The sequence below is a fragment of the Pleurodeles waltl genome, chromosome 1_2 (genome assembly GCF_031143425.1).
Source record: "Pleurodeles waltl isolate 20211129_DDA chromosome 1_2, aPleWal1.hap1.20221129, whole genome shotgun sequence".
In the NCBI taxonomy this organism is placed as follows: domain Eukaryota; kingdom Metazoa; phylum Chordata; class Amphibia; order Caudata; family Salamandridae; genus Pleurodeles; species Pleurodeles waltl.
In genome coordinates this window covers 599,582,631-599,601,758 of record NC_090437.1, presented here as the reverse complement: position 1 = coordinate 599,601,758, position 19,128 = coordinate 599,582,631, and the positions used below count along the sequence as shown (strand labels likewise).

Below are 19,128 nucleotides of genomic sequence, written 5' to 3'. Positions count from 1 at the left end.
AGAGAAGTCCATTTTGCAGCTTTCAAGAGAATGACAAGGAGGTAATCAACAGAGTTTTCAGTTAGTGGCAGGAATACACAAACACTTTTTTGATACAGAGTCGAAGAACACAGGCCTGCAAGCTGAAGAAAGGTACTCTTAGAAATTAGGTTACTCAACTCCACTGAGAACTTTTAGGGATAAGCGAAATGACTTTACATGATAATTTCGGTATGCAAAAAAGTCATGATCTGAAGTCGTGGAAATTTTGGACAGTAAAACTACATGTCACGTGTAGCCGGATTTGAGAACTGGAAGGATTCTGAATATCTAAAAAGATTACAAGAAATACACCTACCTATTGGATAGTATTTTCACCGCCATAAATACAATCACTGCCTCAACACCCATTGCAGCAAGTATTATTCCATTATATAAGACAGCTTGGGCCCTCGTCCAGGCATACATGTCCATTGTTAATGGCGTAGCTATGCTAGAAAGAAAATATAAAAAGTCAACAAGAAATTAGTGCTGTGTTTGCTACATATTAAAAGTTACCAAACCTTACTACACTGTAAAAGTAAATACAGCATGATATGCAGACTACAAAGCATTAAATGCTGCTAACCATTCCCCAACGTCTGGAGGCCTAGAACACAAAATACATACAACATCCAAAGCCTCTTGCTACATTTTCTTGAATTAAGTTTTGTTCTATAGAACAAATAGTTCTCACAAACTTATACTAAACATCAACATACAATATTGTTTCTACACATTCCTCGTACTACATTACGTATAACGATCACATCAAAAACATACATAACAGGCAATATGTATTAATAATATAAATTTTTATATATCCAAATCACATTTTACGATACATTCAAGAAGAATCTCTCATCCCTGTAACAGTAATCACAGTAGACGGTTCACCTTTAGCACTGGTCCTTAGTTTCCCGTTTTACTAACTATCGAATTTCTACAGCATTGCTTCCTGACAGCATCAAACCGATCCCGGGTGGAGATTTTTTACAGAGGGTGTGCTTAACGCACAACAGTGACAAGTCTCTGTAATTTTTTTTATCTTTAACAGCAGATAGAAGCAGATGAAATCTCCTGGGTTATAAAATACCTTAACCAGTTTACTATATCTATTTATATCTCTTACCGTGACAACATATTCCTCAGGTTCCTCTTTGGTATATAGTATTGTATCCACTTTAGTTGTAAAGGAAAACGATAAGAAAAAAAAGGATATCACACAACCACTAACCTTCGAAGTGAAAGAGCTGTAAGCCCCTCATCTCCGGATAGGCCTATCCCCATGATACCAACAGTGTAACCCAATGAAGAGTGATGTCTAGGAGAGTTACTACTGAGAGCTTTGGCATCCACAAAATACATCTCATGCTCAAACACTGTAAACACCTCCTGTTGCTCTGTACCCAATACAAACAGTACAATTTGCTCTAATAGATGATGCAACCGTTCAATTTATGTGGCATAACTCTCAACACATTTGAAAAAAAATGGTAAGACCCAGAAAAAATAATAGTTGTTCCTTAGTTTCTGGTGTGGGGGCTTCCAATCTCAATTGAACAGGGTTTTGTTCGGCTTTATGCCAGCCTTGGTAATTCAATGTCCCACATATTCAACCTTGTTACATTTAGATTTCACTGGTTCAAGTATCTGCTTTGAACACAAATCTTCAAGAATTGTTTTACGATTCCCTCTATAATTTGAGGGTGCATTCGAAACTATGTTGAACTGGTGTAGCATTGGCTTTCATACAATTTTGAGTTTGCAAGCATAGAATTTCCCTAATTCTCCTCTAAATACATTTGTAAATCTATTTTTTAAGAGTGCAACATACTTATTGCTAGTTTCCTCACACGTATGGAATAAACTGGTGGCACCGCATTGGGATTTAAATGAATAGTTAATTCCTGCTGATGTGGCAACCCCAACATAAGAGCACCTCTTTTGGCCATGTAAACTTTCCCCTCTGTTGGCCTAAAAATATCTCAATAAAGCACGTTTTTGACCCATGAATCGTCCAGGCCACACATCACGCGGAGACAATGCATTTTCTCCCCAGGTTTTTTCCATTATTGGTTTACTTATAAAACTATACCAGGTACACAAATCACCATCTTCATCTACTTGCCATCCACAACCACAACAAATGTGGGAAATCCATTAGATTTACTGTCTTTCACACACAGTAACCAATTGGGATTGAACTCATCCACCTTTTCATCATCCATGATGAATTTGACTTTGTTACGTATTTAAGCCTTACATACAATCTCAAAATATCCCTTTCACTTACAGTGGTTACCATTTTTTTAATCTGTGGGCGAGCACCTTTTAAAGTTTCCAACATGATAAAAACGTTCACATCAGAAACACGAAATTTAAGTTTTCTTCTCAAATCTCATGTCATTGATTTTCTCACTTTTATGCTACCATGTGCCCTATAGAAACAGACTCCACCTTTCTACATGCATTTGCATTCACTTCACTGTGCCTTCTAATCTCCTAAGCAAATTTCTCAGACTGCTCAATGTCATTAGCGATGTTCACTGTAGTGATCAATGCCATTTTGGTGCCCGCCCTTAGTCTCTCCTGGATTTTCTTACTTTTGGTTCTCATAATAACCTGATCTTTAAGTACAGGGTCATAATTTATGATTTCGAAATTGCATGATACTGCCAAAGGTCAAAGTGCAAATGTATAAACTTCAATGGTTTCATCCCCCCTTTGTACTGTAGAATAAAATTCTGATCTATCCATGACAACATTTACTTTCTTGCCATATCTTTGATGTAACGAACTCATAGCATACTCAAATATATCACTATTGCCTGGATTTTCTAAACGTGGTCATTTGTTTAAATTCTTTCAGTCCAATACCACTTAGACAATGGTTGAGTAGAGGCAATTTCCTTTGTGAAGGGAACTCCTTGCCTTCGAAAACATCTACGTACAGTAAAATTACACAGTACCACAATTCCCACTTCATAAGAGGTTCTTCCACAACCTGAAGAAAAGATTTTGGTGTTGCTATACTGGACATCCAAATTGATAAAGTCACAAACAAATGGAAGATACCGTGAATAACAGTCAAATACAATGTACCACAAAGAGAGATGACAGCCTATTACATATTCATCATCCATAATAATACCTCATAAGAGTTGGACTCCTCCACAAATAACAAAATTGGAAAAAACAGTAAATACCCTTGAGTATTTGTGGCTTGACTCTTTAGATCCTGGACCAATATATGTTAGATGTACATAACATGAAATAGCTCAGATTACTGAACAATTATCACAGTACATGACTTTGGAACAAAAGGTCTGCGTTGTAATGGATGTGCTTCCCTGCCATGAGTACCCAAACAGTACTGATGCCTCGATCCCTAAAGCTGATATTATTTGTCATAGGCAAACATATATTATGCGTCTGCACCATGACATAGGCCTGTCTCATGTATTGTGGTCTTCTTGAACTGGGAGGGGTGCCCAGACTGCTATCCTCACAGTGGTGGTCGACTATTGCCTTTACCAGGATTTAAGTAGCACGAGTGCGGTGGTTGGAGCATACCATGTAGCAATCAGTAGGAGTGAACAGGTCCTTTTCAACCTGTGTCACTGGAGTGAAGGCTATAGGCGCATTAATTTAAAGTTCTGCTACTGTGTGCTTAACCGACCCTTGGCCTACAACGGTTTAGTGCTGTGCAGCGCATGTGTGATGTACATGCCCTGGGTGTATGTGTGCCTGTGAATGGTACAATACAGGGATAATGCAGTACTGTGCAGTACATGCATGTTAAATGTGTGTGCTGGGTGTATGTGTGCCTGTGAGTGGTACAATACATGAAGAATAACATTCTGTGTAGTGCGTGCATTTTAATTGCATGTGCTAGGTGTATGTGTGCCTGTGAAGGGTAAAATAAATGGAGGACTCTAGGTTCTATTTTGAGAGACCAAAGGCTGCATGGTGAGACCTGAGGAGAGAGGGTAGAGGAAGCCCTTAGACATATTTGTGTATTGCTGCATTCCTGTAAGCTTTGTGGGACACACTGAAGGGAGAGCCAGGCTCCACCAGTATACTTCAAAGGGTGCTCTTTGATTCAGAGAAAGGTCAGGGACCTGGGCACACCTCTGGATAGAGATGGGGCTGATAAGCGAATCATAAAGAGTAGGGCTGAGGCCCTGGTTGACCTTGTAATACACATATCACTGGCTGACATTCAGATGTGATCTATAGTCACTCCCATGGTCTGTGTTGAGGGCCTATCAGATTTGGGGACACTCCTGCCATGACAGAATGCTTTCAAGATGACGAAAAGGCAAAGGAGTGAGCACTTCAAAAGAAAGTAGACCTCCAACATAAACTTCAAAGACTCAGACTCTAAATCACATTGGGTTTCTGGAAATGGACTATAAGAAGTGAGATTGAGACTCCAAAAACTATGAACTGTAAAGCATCCAGCCGGGCTGTGTGTAGACTTCTGCCTGTGACCAGGACTGGGGACCAAGTCCTGCTTGTCTCCCAGCTTGGTGAGGGGATATCACCCATGGAATCCAAGACCACCCGTCCTGGAGCACCAGCCTGCCAAGACAAGTGTGGCCTGTAAGGAAGAGGAGAGCACTGGACGGAGTGAGGTCCATGGGGAATCCTGTTGATTTGACTCCCTTAGCGAGGTGTGATATGACTGCTGTTGCAAACCTGGGTGTAGGAACAGGCCTTATTTCCACACCAGTATTGACAACTCTAGGATCCAGTTTGCTGTGGCTCCAAGATGGACAACTACAAGATGAGAATAGTACCTTTCTTACTGTGTATTAAGACTAAAAGAGGGCTGGGATCAGAAACACCTCTGATGCAGAAAGCTCAAGAAACAGGATGGCAGGAAGATGCCCTTCCCTTACTATTCTGTAAGAAATTATCAAAAGGGATAGGACCAATGCTAGTAATGGAGATCAACAAGAGACAGAGGTGTGAAATTCATATCACTTGATGCCAAAGACATGTTGGTTTGTGTCCCAGCCCAAAAAATCGGAGGGCCTGAATACGACCTTGACGGATGGGATACTGTGTCACAAATGTGACGGATATCCCGTCCGCCACATTACAAGTTCCATTATATCCTATGGAACTTGTAAAATGGAGGGCAGATATCCGTCACATTTGTGGCGGAGTATTCCATCCGCCAAGGTCGTAATCAGGCCCTTAATGTTTAATTTGTCCGACGGACCCCTAGATCTTAAATCACTGTAAAGAGGGGGAGAGCTGGGTCACTCTAGTTCTCCCAGCCAATCATGATGGTAAAAAGAAATGCCATCAGCAAGGCAAACGTGTAAAGGCCTGTGACTGGACAGAAGCCCCAAGACTGAACTGTAGTCTAGGATAGACCCGGGAATACAGCAGTCCATTCCCCAGGAAAAAACGTTCTTAGAGTGAGAATTATTCAGACACCAAAGACGGACTTGGAAACCATAAGTGGTCCAAGACATACATGTTTTATGCTGATATACTGAAGCACACAGAGGCCTAGGTTTGTTTACAGGGTAACTGGGAAGTGTTCTTCTGGTAGATAGGCCTATTGGAGGTGTTAGATGTATAGTACATGTGCGACTGGAAGGTCTGCATGCATATCAGCAGAGTGTGCGCATCTCTAAGGTGTGTGAGTTTGGGGTCTGTGTCTATCTGTGCAGGGGTGTGTATTTGTGCAGCAGTGTGCGTATGCATGAAGAGGGTAGTGTGTCTGAAGAGAGTCACGTGTCTGAGTCGGTTGCGTGCCTGCAGGGGCTATCATGAGAGAAGTTGTGTGTCTGTGCAGAGTTGAGTATTTGTGTAGGGAACTGCGTATCTCTGTGGGGAGGTGTTCTGCTGGGGGATGTGTGTGTGTGTGTGTTTGCATCAGTGTGTTATCAGCTGTGATGTGTGCAGGAGGGTGCGTGCACGGCGTGTGTTTGTGAAGAGTCTGCGACTCTACTAGGTGTGTGCGTTTGCCTGCCAGTATTTGTCTGTACAGGAGGCTGTGAGGTGGGTCTTTGAAAGGTGAGTATGTCTGTGCAGTGAGGTTGTATTTCTGTGCAGTTCAACCACCACTGAGTCAGGGACAGTGCGATTGGGTCCACTGACTACGGAAGTCTCCCACTTTGCATTTATCAGTGTATGAATCCTAGGCTTACGTGAATGTAATTAATTCAAGGTAACATTTTGGCACAAAATAAGCGACTTAGAAAATTGGCTTCGTTTTACCCAAGTGCATTTTTTTCTGAGAAAATGTGAAAGATAAATCCTGAAATGGAAAAAATACTATTTCCCAGAAAAATAACTCCTTAGTTGAGAAAAATGAATTTGCCACAAAAAAGAACTACAAAACAGAAGAGGAAATCATAGTTTAGGGTAAACATACTGTGCTACCCTGTCTTCGGACTCATCAAGCTCTTACTCAGAGAGAAAGCACAATTTACTCTTTCAAAAATCATTTTTATTACACCGATTCCTCACCTATACAATTTATTTAGTTGTATTTTGTTCTCTGATTGTAGAACATTAAACTACCCCTCTAACAGTGATATATGCGACCACGTGAGAGATCAATGTTTACATTTAAAAAACCCTCCATGTACTTTGAACAGCGATTTGTTGTTAAAGTTTCCTTTGAGAGTGAGTTTCCATAGTGACGAGGAGAGGTTGTTTTAATCTGCCAAAGAGGGAATCCACTTATGTATTTGGGAAGTAAAGAGTAACAGAGATGTTCTCACTCCCCACCCCCTTATAGTAAATCCTCTCTTTCTACAAGCGGCAGCAAAGGAAATACTTCCATCCCTGTTTGAGCAAACTCTTCCTTACAACCGGTGGGATCTCAGGGTAGTTCTTCAGTCCCTCTACAATGAACTCCCCTATGTATGCTCGGTATTGCTGTGAGGGAATATGATTGTTTCCTTTTAGAGTCCCATCAGATATAACTGTACCTCCCTCTTTTCTCTCTTTCTCCACATCCATACCTGCTCCAACAATCCTTTGATTCTGCCTAAGGCTTCCCTCTATAGATTGTATCCTCCTGCGATTCCTATTGGGCTTTGTTGAAGCAGTCTTTGTGCATGCAAACTGTAGTACGGTCTGGCTTTTTGGATGGTTACTGATGGCATTTGGGTGATGGGAGAGACGGAGAGTTGTGCTGTTTCTTAGATTACAGAGGGCAGAGCTCTTAGGTACCCCGACCCAGCAAGGTGATCCTGCATGTCGAGTAGCCTTGCCCTGAATGCATTACTGCATTTGCTTGTTGAATGTTTGTGGAAGTCTTGGTCCAACAAGCATGTTGGGGTGGGATTTGAGCATCTGACTCTGGAGACTGCGTAGACTCCAATGCTTCTTTTCTACAGCATAACCCTAGAACCCCTGATCTTCATGGCAGAAAACCTGTATCATACCACCAGCATACTTCAGACAATTTCCGGGACCACAATGTGCACAACATGCCTCCAAGTCATCCAACTTTCTCAGAGTTGTCCACCTCAACAGCACATCTAGATCAAATTATACTCACACATCACTCTACAGCACAGATTACAAGTAAATTCTGGCACCATCATATACACAGCACAGGTGTTGCTTGCCCTTTTCCTCTATGATGTAAAATTCTCTGTAACTTACCAGCTACATTGTGCCATTTATGTCCCTATACAAAAAAAAAGACAAATGACTCCCATACAGATTATGCGGTACAACTTTAATGTTAGTATAAAAGTAATTTAATATTTTTCACACTTGTACTAGAAGGCAAACCGTTGCGGGATCGCAATTGAGGAGCCGGAAGTTGTTTCTCCCATTCCAGGGATACTGAGGGAAAAGTCTTGGCCTCTCGGAAGTGCCCTAGGGGGATAGCCAGGAAGCCATCGACAGCTCCAGTGACATCGAACAATGGCCCATTCTGGGTTATCGGCAGGAAAGAAGAGGGCGATGGGACGCCAAGGGAGATGAACACCGGAGAAGCAGAGAGGGTGGAGGAAGACGTCGAGACAAGGGAAGCAGAGAGAACGAAGGCGGAGACTGTAGTTGGTGACGACGAGAGGAGGCAAGGAAAGTAGCAGGGGGCACCATCCCGCCGCAACCCAGGAGGGCCGTGGCTGTCAAAGGTACGGACCCGACTGAGGGAACGCTGGACTTTATAACCGGAAGGAAGGGGGAGTAGGAGGAGACGGGGAGTACAGACGCCTGGGTATGTGGTTTGTGGGGAAGGGTTCTGCATGTGCCCTCCCGCTCACGGACAGCTTGTGTGAAGTCTGGGGAGCAGTTTCTTTGGTCAAAACACAGAATGCTTGCCACATTAGCGACCACAATTTGGGCACAAACCTTGTGGTGTTTCTGTTTTCGAGTCCCTCACTTACACCCCTTCGCCTTTGTCGTTTCCATCTAAATCTCGAGATATCACCTCCTGAATATCTGTTCTATCCCTTCCTCCCGAGGTCCACAGTGTTCCAGAGACGATCAGAAAAGCAATTGGTGACCAACGGCAGGAACAGGTCCAGCGACGCACAAGAGAAAGACAGTAAAACCAGAGAAAAGGGGTGGTGACTCAACAACCCATTTATCTGGAGTTGAGAGACTTAATTAAAGACTGATTACTCTATATTTATATAATATAATGGTCAAGGAGACAATAAACAAAAAAAAAAACACTTTGACCCAGAGAGTTGTGTGGGTTTACCTTCTTAATTCAGCACGGTGTCCTCCTCTTGGCTGTTTATAGTGGTGTCAGAAGTGGGATAAGAAGTACTTACACCGGCAGGGATGGAACTTACTGTTATGCTGGGCGATATAACAGCTGACAGAAGGACAGCACCATTTACAACTGGTGGTCCACCAGGACCGCAAAAACCTACAAGATGCTCTATAATCACAGGCCACCCTTATAGCGAATTACCAACTAGTACACAAGACCGCCATTCAGAAACTGACAGAGACCATCGCCAGCACTACAGTCCACCCTAACGTACCAAGTTCGGTACTCCAGAAGTACCAAGTGGGGGAAGGACCCTGATGCCTTTTTATTTTTTTTATTTTTACCAATTTCGAATTGGTGGCCACATCGGACTCATGGGCACTGGAGTGATGGGGGGGAATATGTGGCACCTCTACTTACGGAGGAGCTACAAACAGCATACCAGGAGGCAAATCCTGGTAGGGACACTCCGTATGCAGAGGTAGAAAAAAGTGATCTTAGGGCACCTTGGATGCAACAGTGAGCATTAGAGAAGAAAGTTCCAGAAAGAGAAATGGAGCACGCATGATAACCCCAGGGCCTCATCCTATCGCATCCTGAACTTGGGGCTCCCATGGTTCAAACCTTATGAAACCACCAAGGATGAAGCTGTCAATAAGATCCTGCTAGAACAATTCTTGGAGGCCCTCCCTGGGCAAACCAGGAATTGGATCAAGCAACACCCAGATGTCACAGTTCCCTTAGCCATTGATTGGGCATGTGCATTCCACAGAACAGTGGACTTTAAGGGCTCACAGACAAAGGGATCCACCAATCATTTCGGATTTTAATCATACTGAGAGACCCACTCAACAAAGAGATAGCTTGTGGTTTACCCTTAGGTATTTTTATTAACAGCTATCTGGATCTCGGGAAATTGTCCAGAACTCCCTCAGGTAAGACCCACCTTGAGGTTGAGTCCCCCCTGGTAGTTCTATCTTACCAGGGTGGAGTACCGAACTTGGTACGTTAGGGTGGACTGTAGTGCTGGCGATGGTCTCTGTCAATTTCTGAACGGCGGTCTTGTATACTAGTTGGCTATGATGAAGCATGTCACATTACATGAGTGAGCCTTCCTCATCCAATTCTTGGAATTGTCTAAATCCATGACTAGAGATGAATAGGCGGATGACATGAGAAACTATGAGTGATTTTCTCTCCTCTCGTGGGTCTTGAAATAATTTGATTCAGCAATTTTGACCATGGCCCAATATTTCATTAATGATACAAGAAAATGTAAAAATTGCACTTACGTTTCAAAGATGGCAAATACAAACAAGACAACAAAGAACAAGATGTTTGATGCAACCACAGCAACCTGGTCAACTGTACCCTGCAAATCACCAACCATTTCGCTGTTATCTGTCAAAAATAAATAAACATGAAATTATACATGATTAGCACACTACAAAAAAAATTGTTAGAGCAGTGTGTGAAAGATGTCCAAGGAAAGAGAATATCTCAAGATCTTAAACTGAAATCTATCATTGCATATCATAAATGAAAGGACAGTAAGAAAGGATACATATCACTTCAAAAAGAAATCAGTGTCCCTTCTTTCTCTGTGTAATAAAGTATATTGATCCAATTGCCAGGTGGTGAATTACATGATACATTTAGGGAAATATCTTCACCACACACACACTGTTTGGTAATTACAATTTACAACTAGTAGGGGCTTTGCAAAGAGGAAAACTCGCCTATACTAGGGCTCACCACTGCCACAGTTTTGGGAGCCAGTGCCCACGCAGTAACAAGCCGAATTGGATAGTTTTTCTGTGAGTCAAAAGCAAGTGTAAGTTTAGCTTGTTTATTTGATCTATTGGAAAAATGACACGGCAATAACTATAGGTGTGAGAACTTTCTCTGATCCAGGATAGGAACCAGCTCAGAAAGCAGCCTTATACACGGTTGGATAGTGATAGATTTTAGCTACTTACCGCTTAATCTTTAATAAAGAGGCTTCCTTTAAAATCTATAAATATATTTTGAAGCTCAAGCACAGAGCTCTCAAAAAGCTTGGACCCTGGGGAAAATTGCCCCCAAGTGCTCCCCACCTTGTGATAGTCCTGGGGGTGGGATGAGGTCATATGTTAACATCTAATGATACAGGTTACGTCTTTGTGAGGTTGTGGAGTTCCTTTTGAAGGGTATCAGTGGCAAAGTCTTTGGAGGAGCAGCAAGGCACTTTTCTCTTTTCTGTTGGCCGTGATGTGGAGGATGGAGAAAGAAATAACCGTGGTTTAGTCAGCCTAGCAGTATGGGGGTCTTGAAGAGGTCTGTGGGTAAGGCTGACAAGATCGGCTTAAGGGTGTTACATATGAAGTCTGAGAGTTTCATTATGTGGTAATTGATATCCAGAGTTTTGTGGAATGCGTTAAGAAGTTATTTCATCATCTTGGTGTATGAGTCACTGGGAAGGTTGAAGTTGCTGAGGAAGAACAAGGGTAGTGCAGAATGGAAGCAGAGCTGGTGAGGTTCGATATTTCTTTGGTGAAGTTCTTGTTGGACCAGGGAGGATCTGTAGATAGAGAGGAGGCTGTGCATGATGCTCATGGATCAGCGATACATGGTAAGTGAGCAGCTAAAATAACGTCAGGGGTGCATGGTTAAGGAGAGTGGTGGGTCAAGAAAACCTGAAGTTGAAAGTAAGTCTTTCTCCTATCATGTGAGTGTAGTCTACGTAAGGTGTTGGATTTTTTAGCCTTCAGGGATGAGGCCATCAAGGATGCTTGTGGATGAGGGCCTTGGCCATGTTTCTGTGATCAACAGTGTGTCTAGGTAATTATGCATTACAATGCCAGATATATCCAGAACGTGGATGCCTGTGAGTCTGAGCTGGACAGTTATATTCTAGGAAGTGTTTGTGGGTGCTAGTAAGTGAAATGTGGATGTGCTTTTCACTGTTAGTGGAGCGACAGTGATGTGCATGGAATGTCTGGGTTTGAGTTTGTGTATGGGGAACTCTGTAATATTGTGTGAGGCACATGATATGGGTAGGTTACCTGAAGGGCAGGGGATCTGACTGTGAGTTCAAGAAGGCCCAAACAGGAGATGCCTTTTGCTTCAGCTGCTCTTTGCTGATGACCCCCAACCGATGGTACACCCTAGGGGTCGGACTAAAGGAGGATAGAAAGCCTCAGGTCGACTGGTCTAAAGGAGAGTGGCAAAATCACATTACCTTTGCCACCCTTAGTTACTGCCGGGGCGAAATAATGGTACTCTTATACAGCCTTATACAGATATAGTACAGCTAAATATACCTAAAGAGTACAAAAGAAGAACATCTGTGCCACAGAGAGGGACGGGTATAACCTTCAATTATGTGTTTTGGTATCTGTGACAAACATGAAAAAGACACACAAAATTCCTAATTCTACAATTTATCATTCTTACAATTGTTTAGTTTAGTTTGTGGGAAAACATTTAATTTCTAATATTATTTTACAAATGGGAAGATTAAGGACGGGGTAGGAAAGTGAAATGTGTCAGAGTGGGGGGGGAGTGGCTGGGTGGGGAAGAAGATGGATAGGGCTTGAGTTGACAGGAAGCAATGAACTTGAGTGAATCCAAAATGGATAGGACAAGCGAGTAGAGGAGGTTAGAGAGTAAATGTGGCAAAAAGGTATGGATCAGGAAAGATAAGAGCAGGGGGCGTTTTGCCAGTGAGTTACAGTCCTTGAAATTCAAATGAGTAGCGCTTTCCAGGAGTACAGCACTACAAACTAGTCACACTGATCGTTGCTTTAGTCATGAAAACACCGGTTCTTCGAATTACAAATGATTGCAGAAAAAGGAAAGAACAAGGGACCCTCTTGTTATCTTTATTTGGAACTCCCATGCCTGATAACACTTCTGACCTCCCCTCTCAAATGGGCGTCCTTATCTACCAGATGCTTCTGGTTGCCACATGACACAGACTCAGAAATGTAAATATCACACTTTGAGTGGAGAAGTAAGGAAATCAACCACTTAACAGAATGCTGTCACGTGTCTACCATCAATAGTAGGGGAAATGCACGGAGGCATTAAAGACATGGAGGAAGATTAAGGGCAGTGCCCCCAAGAATGAATTAAAGAGCATAATGATAATTAAAGCAAGAATGATAATATTAATAACTATACTCTCCTCTATTACAGCTCTATTCGAACTATATTCTATATTCACAGGCATGTAGATGGGCATGAGGTATCAGAATCTTACATCAAGGAACTGTTCCTAGTGATCTTGGCAACTCCAACTCCAGTGACCTCAACAAACTCTAGTTCAAGCCCTAGCCATACACTGCCAGTAAACAAGGAAAGGAAAAAGCACCACTGTCATGGATTCAACTAGATATTCTTGAACAGGATGGATGAGAAGAACAACAGAATGCGTAGGATGAAGAATTTGTACTTGAAGAAGATGGAGAATGTACATCAATACTAGCCAAATGGAGAGATCGAATGACTCAACAGGATTTGTCCTTTCCTGCAGTAGCTATGGGGGCTGACAGCCAAATCAACTAGGTCAGAGAAGCAGGGAGGTGAAAGATTGATATTGGGCAGCTACAATTACAGGAAGAGATTGATGAGAATATAAAGATGGTAAAGGTGCATGGACCTCTGAAAACCCTGTGGCACCAGGGAAGCAATTAGGAAGCATCACAATGGTTTAATCAACCAGCAGTTCAAGCTATCAAATGTGGTAAGAGTAGTAACAATTACGCATTGTTTTTGGTGCTAATAAAAATAATTGAACTAGAGGGAAAACTGTAAGATGACACAGCATCCCTCTTTCACCTATAAGAGGGTAGGCAGACCCAACAACTTTATGGACAAGACAGGATGACAGACAACAAGCCAACCATAAGAGGGCTAGGGTTTCAGGGTACTAGTGAACTATTATAGGCCAAGACAGTATTCAATTAGAGCAGTTGGCGGCATTGCTAAGTTGCACCAGAACTCCTAGATCTGATTGCAATTGATGATTCTGAATTCAGGGGTCAATGGGATGAGCAATTATTGGCTGTTATTGTAGATTCTTTATAATCTTTTAAAGGAACAACAGAAGGAGAATGAGACTCAATAAAAGAATCAGTAGAATCGGAAGAGAAAAGAGGGCATTAAGACAACTTCAGCAGAAGACAGAAGGAAGTGAGAAGTATCAACGCCACTTTGGAAACTTGAGGAGCACAAATGGACACTTGTGCAAATAACCTTACAGCAATAGAAACCAAAGTAGAGCAGGCAGATGCAGATATAAGGCAAGATAAACAGACAGCATCAAGACTATGGAGAAACTGAAGCATAGGAATGAAGACCTTGGTCATAAAGGTTTAATTTGAGTTTTGTCGGGATACTGGAAAATGCAGAAGGGGTGACTAATCTACAGATATATATTTAAGCAATCTGATAAAATCGGTATAACAAATTATGCAAGACCCCTTGCAAGTAGAGGACAGTTGCCGGAATACACAGAATGCCAATTGACAACCCAAATCTGGAAGCCTCCCTTGAACAATCCTAATGGACGTCTAAGATTGCAATTAAGGAAAAGATTTTGGATAGAGCATCCACACCCATTACCGTCCTGAAAGCCTTTGTCTTTTGGGTATTTCCAGATGCAGCATTTGAAAGCGTGCAACGAAGCAGACAAAGGAAAAACCCTACTTTAGATTTTAAAGGAAAAGGTGCACAAGCCCAAAATGTACATCAGTTAAGACTGAAGATGCTGTGGAAAAGGAGCTTTAAGACACTAAAAGAAATAGCAGAAGCAACCTTGTACTTAAAAAATTACAGATGGGAATTAATGTCCGACTAGGGAAAAAAAAAAGAGGACAAATAGAGATTGTCCTGATCAACACCAATAGAGAATTTATTTCAACATTAAATAATGGAACAATTTCAAAAACTGCAGAAAAGTTGCAATTCCAGTGCAGATTTTAATATAACTAGACGCAAAACTGAACTGTATAGAATCTTAGAACTGAAAAGACTGATAATCACTGGGAATGGGTAAAGGTTAGAGGGTGCCTCAGAAGAATGCATGAGGGAATGTGAAAAAAGTTTGAAGGCATAACAAACAAGAAATATTAGAGAAATATTAGAGATAAGGGATGAAAAGATGAAGAGTGAATATTAACGATGAACTATAAATGCAAGTACTCAAGCATGACATTTAAGTTCCATTAAGGTGACTGTAAAGAAATGGCTCCCTGTTGCAGTTACCCCCCACTTTTTGCCTGATACTGATGCTGACTTGACTGAGAAGTGTGCTGGGACCCTGCTAACCAGGCCCCAGCACCAGTGTTCTTTCACCTAAAATGTACTTTTGATTCCACAATTGGTACACCCTGGCATCCAGGTAAGTCCCTTGTAACTGGTACCCCTGGTACCAAGGGCCCTGATGCCAGGGAAGGTCTCTAAGGGCTGCAGCATATCTTATGCCACCCTGGGGACTACTCACTCAGCACAGACACACTGCTTGCCAGCTTGTGTGTGCTGATGAGAACAAAACGAGTAAGTCGACATGGCACTCCCCTCAGGGTGCCATGCCAACCTCACACTGCCTATGCAGTATAGATAAGTCACCCCTCTAGTAGGCCTTACAGCCCTAAGGCAGGGTGCACTATACCATAGGTGAGGGCACCAGTGCATGAGCACTATGCCCCTACAGTGTCTAAACAAAACCTTAGACATTGTAAGTGCAGGGTAGCCATAAGAGTATATGGTCTGGGAGTCTGTCATACACGAACTCCACAGCACCATAATGGCTACACTGAATACTGGGAAGTTTAGTATCAAACTTCTCAGAATAATAAACCCCCACTGATGCCAGTGTTGGATTTATAAAAAAATGCACACAGAGGGCATCTTAGAGATACCCCCTGTATTTTACCCAATTGTTCAGTGCAGGACTGACTGGTCTCTGCCAGCCTGCTGCTGAGAGACGAGTGTCTGACCTCATGCGGTGAGAGCCTTTGTGCTCTCTGAGGACAGAAACAAAGGCTGCTCTGGGTGGAGGTGCTTCACACCTCCCCCCTGCAGGAACTGTAACACCTAGCAGTGAGCTTCAAAGGCTCAAGCTTCGTGTTACAATGCCCCAGGGCACTCCAGCTAGTGGAGATGCCCGCCTCCTGGACCCAGCCCCCACTTTTGGCGGCAAGTCCAGGAGAGATAATGAGAAAAACAAGGAGGAGTCACTGGCCAGTCAGGACAGCCCCTAAGGTGTCCTGAGCTGAGGTGACTCTGACTTTTAGAAATCCTCCATCTTGTAGAAGGAGGATTCCCCCAATAGGGATAGGAATGTGACCCCCTCCCCTTGGGAGGAGGCACAAAGAGGGTGTACCCACCCTCAGGGCTAGTAGCCATTGGCTACTAACCCCCCAGACCTAAACACGCCCTTAAATTTAGTATTTAAGGGCTCCCCTGAACCTAAGAATTTAGATTCCTGCAACTTACAGAAGAAGAAGACTGCTGAGGTGAAAACCCCTGAAGAAGAAGAAAGAAGACACCAACTGCTTTGGCCCCAGTCCTACCGGCATGTCTCCTGCCTTCTAAAGAACCCTGCTCCAGCGACGCTTTCTCCAGGAACAGCGACCTCTGAATCCTCAGAGGACTGCCCTGCTTCCAAGAGACCAAGAAACTCCCGAGGACAGCGGCACTGCTCCAAAAAGAACTGCAACTTTGTTTCAAGGAGCAGATTTAAAGACCCCTGCAACTCCCCGCAAGAGGCGTGAGACTTGCAACACTGCACCCGGCGACCCCGACTCGACTGGTGGAGAACCAACACCTCAGGGAGGACCCTCCGGCGACTCCGAGACTGTGAGTAACCAAAGTTGTCCCCCCTGAGCCCCCACAGCGACGCCTGCAGAGGGAATCCCAAGGCTCCCCCTGACCGCGACTGCCTGAACTCCATTTCCCGACGGCTGGAAAAGACCCTGCACCCGCAGCCCCCAGCACCTAAAGGAACGGAACTCCTGTGCAGGAGTGACCCCCAGGAAGCCCTCTCCCTTGTCCAGGTGGTGGCTACCCCGAGGAGCCCCCCCCTTGCCTGCCTGCAACGCTGAAGAGATCCCTTGCTCTCTCATTGATTTACATTGAAAACCCGACGCTTGTTTCTACACTGCACCCGGCCGCCCCAGTGCCGCTGAGGGTGTACTTTTTGTGTGAACTTGTTTCCCCCCCGGTGCCCTACAAAACCCCCCTGGTCTGCCCTCCGAAGACGCGGGTACTTACCTGCTGGCAGACCGGAACCGGGGCACCCCCTTCTCTCCATTGCAGCCTATGTGTTTTGGGCACCTCTTTGACCTCTACACCTGACCGGCCCTGAGCTGCTGGTGTGGTAACTTTGGGGTTGCTCTGAACCCCCAACGGTGGGCTACCTTGGACCCAAACCTGAGACTTGTAAGTGATTTACTTACCTGACAAAACTAACAAAAACTTACCTCCCCCAGGAACTGTGAAAATTGCACTGTGTCCACTTTTAAAACAGCTTATTGTGTTTTATGTAAAAAGTATACATGCCCATGTAATGATTCAAAGTTCCTAAAGTACTTACCTGCAATACCTTTCAAATGAGATATTACATGTAGAATTTGAACCTGTGGTTCTTAAAATAAACTAAGAAAATATATTTTTCTATAACAAAAACCTATTGGCTGGATTTGTCTCTGAGTGTGTGTTCCTCATTTATTGCCTGAGTGTATGTACAACAAATGCTTAACACTACTCCTTTGATAAGCCTACTGCTCGACCACACTACCACAAAATAGAGCATTAGTATTATCTCTTTTTGCCACTATCGTACCTCTAAGGGGAACCCTTGGACTCTGTGCATACTATTCCTTACTTTGAAATAGTGCATACAGAGCCAACTTCCTACATTGGTGGATCAGCGGTGGGGTACAAGACTTTGCATTTGCTGGACTACTCAGCCAATACCTGATCACACGACAAATTCCAAAAATTGTCATTAGAAATTGATTTTTGCAATTTGAAATATTTTTCTAAATTCTTAAAAGTCCTGCTAGGGCCTTGTGTTAGTCCCTGTTAGCATTTCCTTTTAGAGTTTAAAAGTTTGGTAAAAGTTTGAATTAGATCCTAGAACTAGTTTTAGTTTCTTAAAAAGTATTCCAACTTTTAGAAGCATAATGTCTAATACAGATGTGAATGTGGTGGAACTCGACACCACACCTTACCTCCATCTACAGATGAGAGAGCTAAGGTCACTCTGTAAACTAAAGAAAATAGCAATGGGCTCCAGACCTTCCAAACTACAGCTCCAGGAGCTGTTGGCAGAGTTTGAAAGAGCCAACCCCTCTGAGGATGGCAACACAGAGGATGAGTATAGTGACTTGGAGGGTGATTCCCCCCCACCAGTCCTATCTAGGGAGGACAGGGCCTCTCAAGCCCTGACTCCACAAATCATAGTCAGAGATGCTGGTTCCCTCACAGGAGGGACCAACCTCTCTGAAATCATGGAGGATAACTCCAGTGAAGAGGACATCCAGTTAGCCAGGATAGCCAAAAGATTGGCTTTGGAAAGACAGATCCTAGCCATAGAAAGGGAAAGACAAGAGATGGGCCTAGGACCCATCAATGGTGGCAGCAACATAAATAGGGTCAGAGATTCTCCTGACATGTTGAAAATCCCTAAAGGGATTGTAACTAAATATGAAGATGGTGATGACATCACCAAATGGTTCACAGCTTTTGAGAGGGCTTGTGTAACCAGAAAAGTGAACAAATCTCACTGGGGTGCTCTCCTTTGGGAAATGTTCACAGGAAAGTGTAGGGATAGACTCCTCACACTCTCTGGAAAAGATGCAGAATCTTATGACCTCATGAAGGGTACCCTGATTGAGGCCTTTGGATTCTCCACTGAGGAGTATAGAATTAGATTCAGGGGGGCTCAAAAATCCTCGAGCCAGACCTGGGTTGATTTTGTAGACTACTCAGTGAAAACACTGGATGGTTGGGTAACTGGAAATGAAGTGCATGACTATGTTGGGCTTTATAATTTGTTTATGAAAGAACACATTTTAAGTAACTGCTTCAATGAAAAGTTGCATCAGTATCTGGTAGACCTAGGTCCAATTTCTCCCCAAGAATTGGGAAAGAAGGCAGACCACTGGGTCAAGACTAGGGTAACCAAAACTTCCACTGGGGGTGACCAAAAGAAAGGGGTTACAAAACCTCCTCAGGAGAAAGTGGGTGACACTAGAAACAAAGAAAAAGAGTCCTCTGTAGGCCCCCAAAAACCAGACCAGGTGGGTGGGCCCCAAGACACAACCCAAAACAAAGGTGGGTACCAGGGTAAGAACTGGGATGCCACTAAGGCATGGTGCCATAACTGTAGACAGACAGGGCACCAC

The 19,128-nt window shown here is 43.4% G+C and overlaps 1 protein-coding gene across 2 annotated transcripts in view; it reads right to left on the bottom strand.

Moving 5' to 3' along the window:
- MFSD8 (major facilitator superfamily domain containing 8) overlaps positions 1 to 19,128 on the bottom strand; it is a 243,487-nt gene that overhangs the window by 12,342 nt on the left and 212,017 nt on the right. For both annotated transcript variants that reach the window (XM_069242303.1, XM_069242309.1), the window contains 2 exons: positions 10,024 to 10,132; positions 338 to 472 (listed from right to left, as the gene is read on the bottom strand). In XM_069242303.1, coding sequence (XP_069098404.1) covers positions 338 to 472; positions 10,024 to 10,132 — 244 coding nt within the window. The remainder of the gene's footprint in view (positions 1 to 337; positions 473 to 10,023; positions 10,133 to 19,128) is intronic.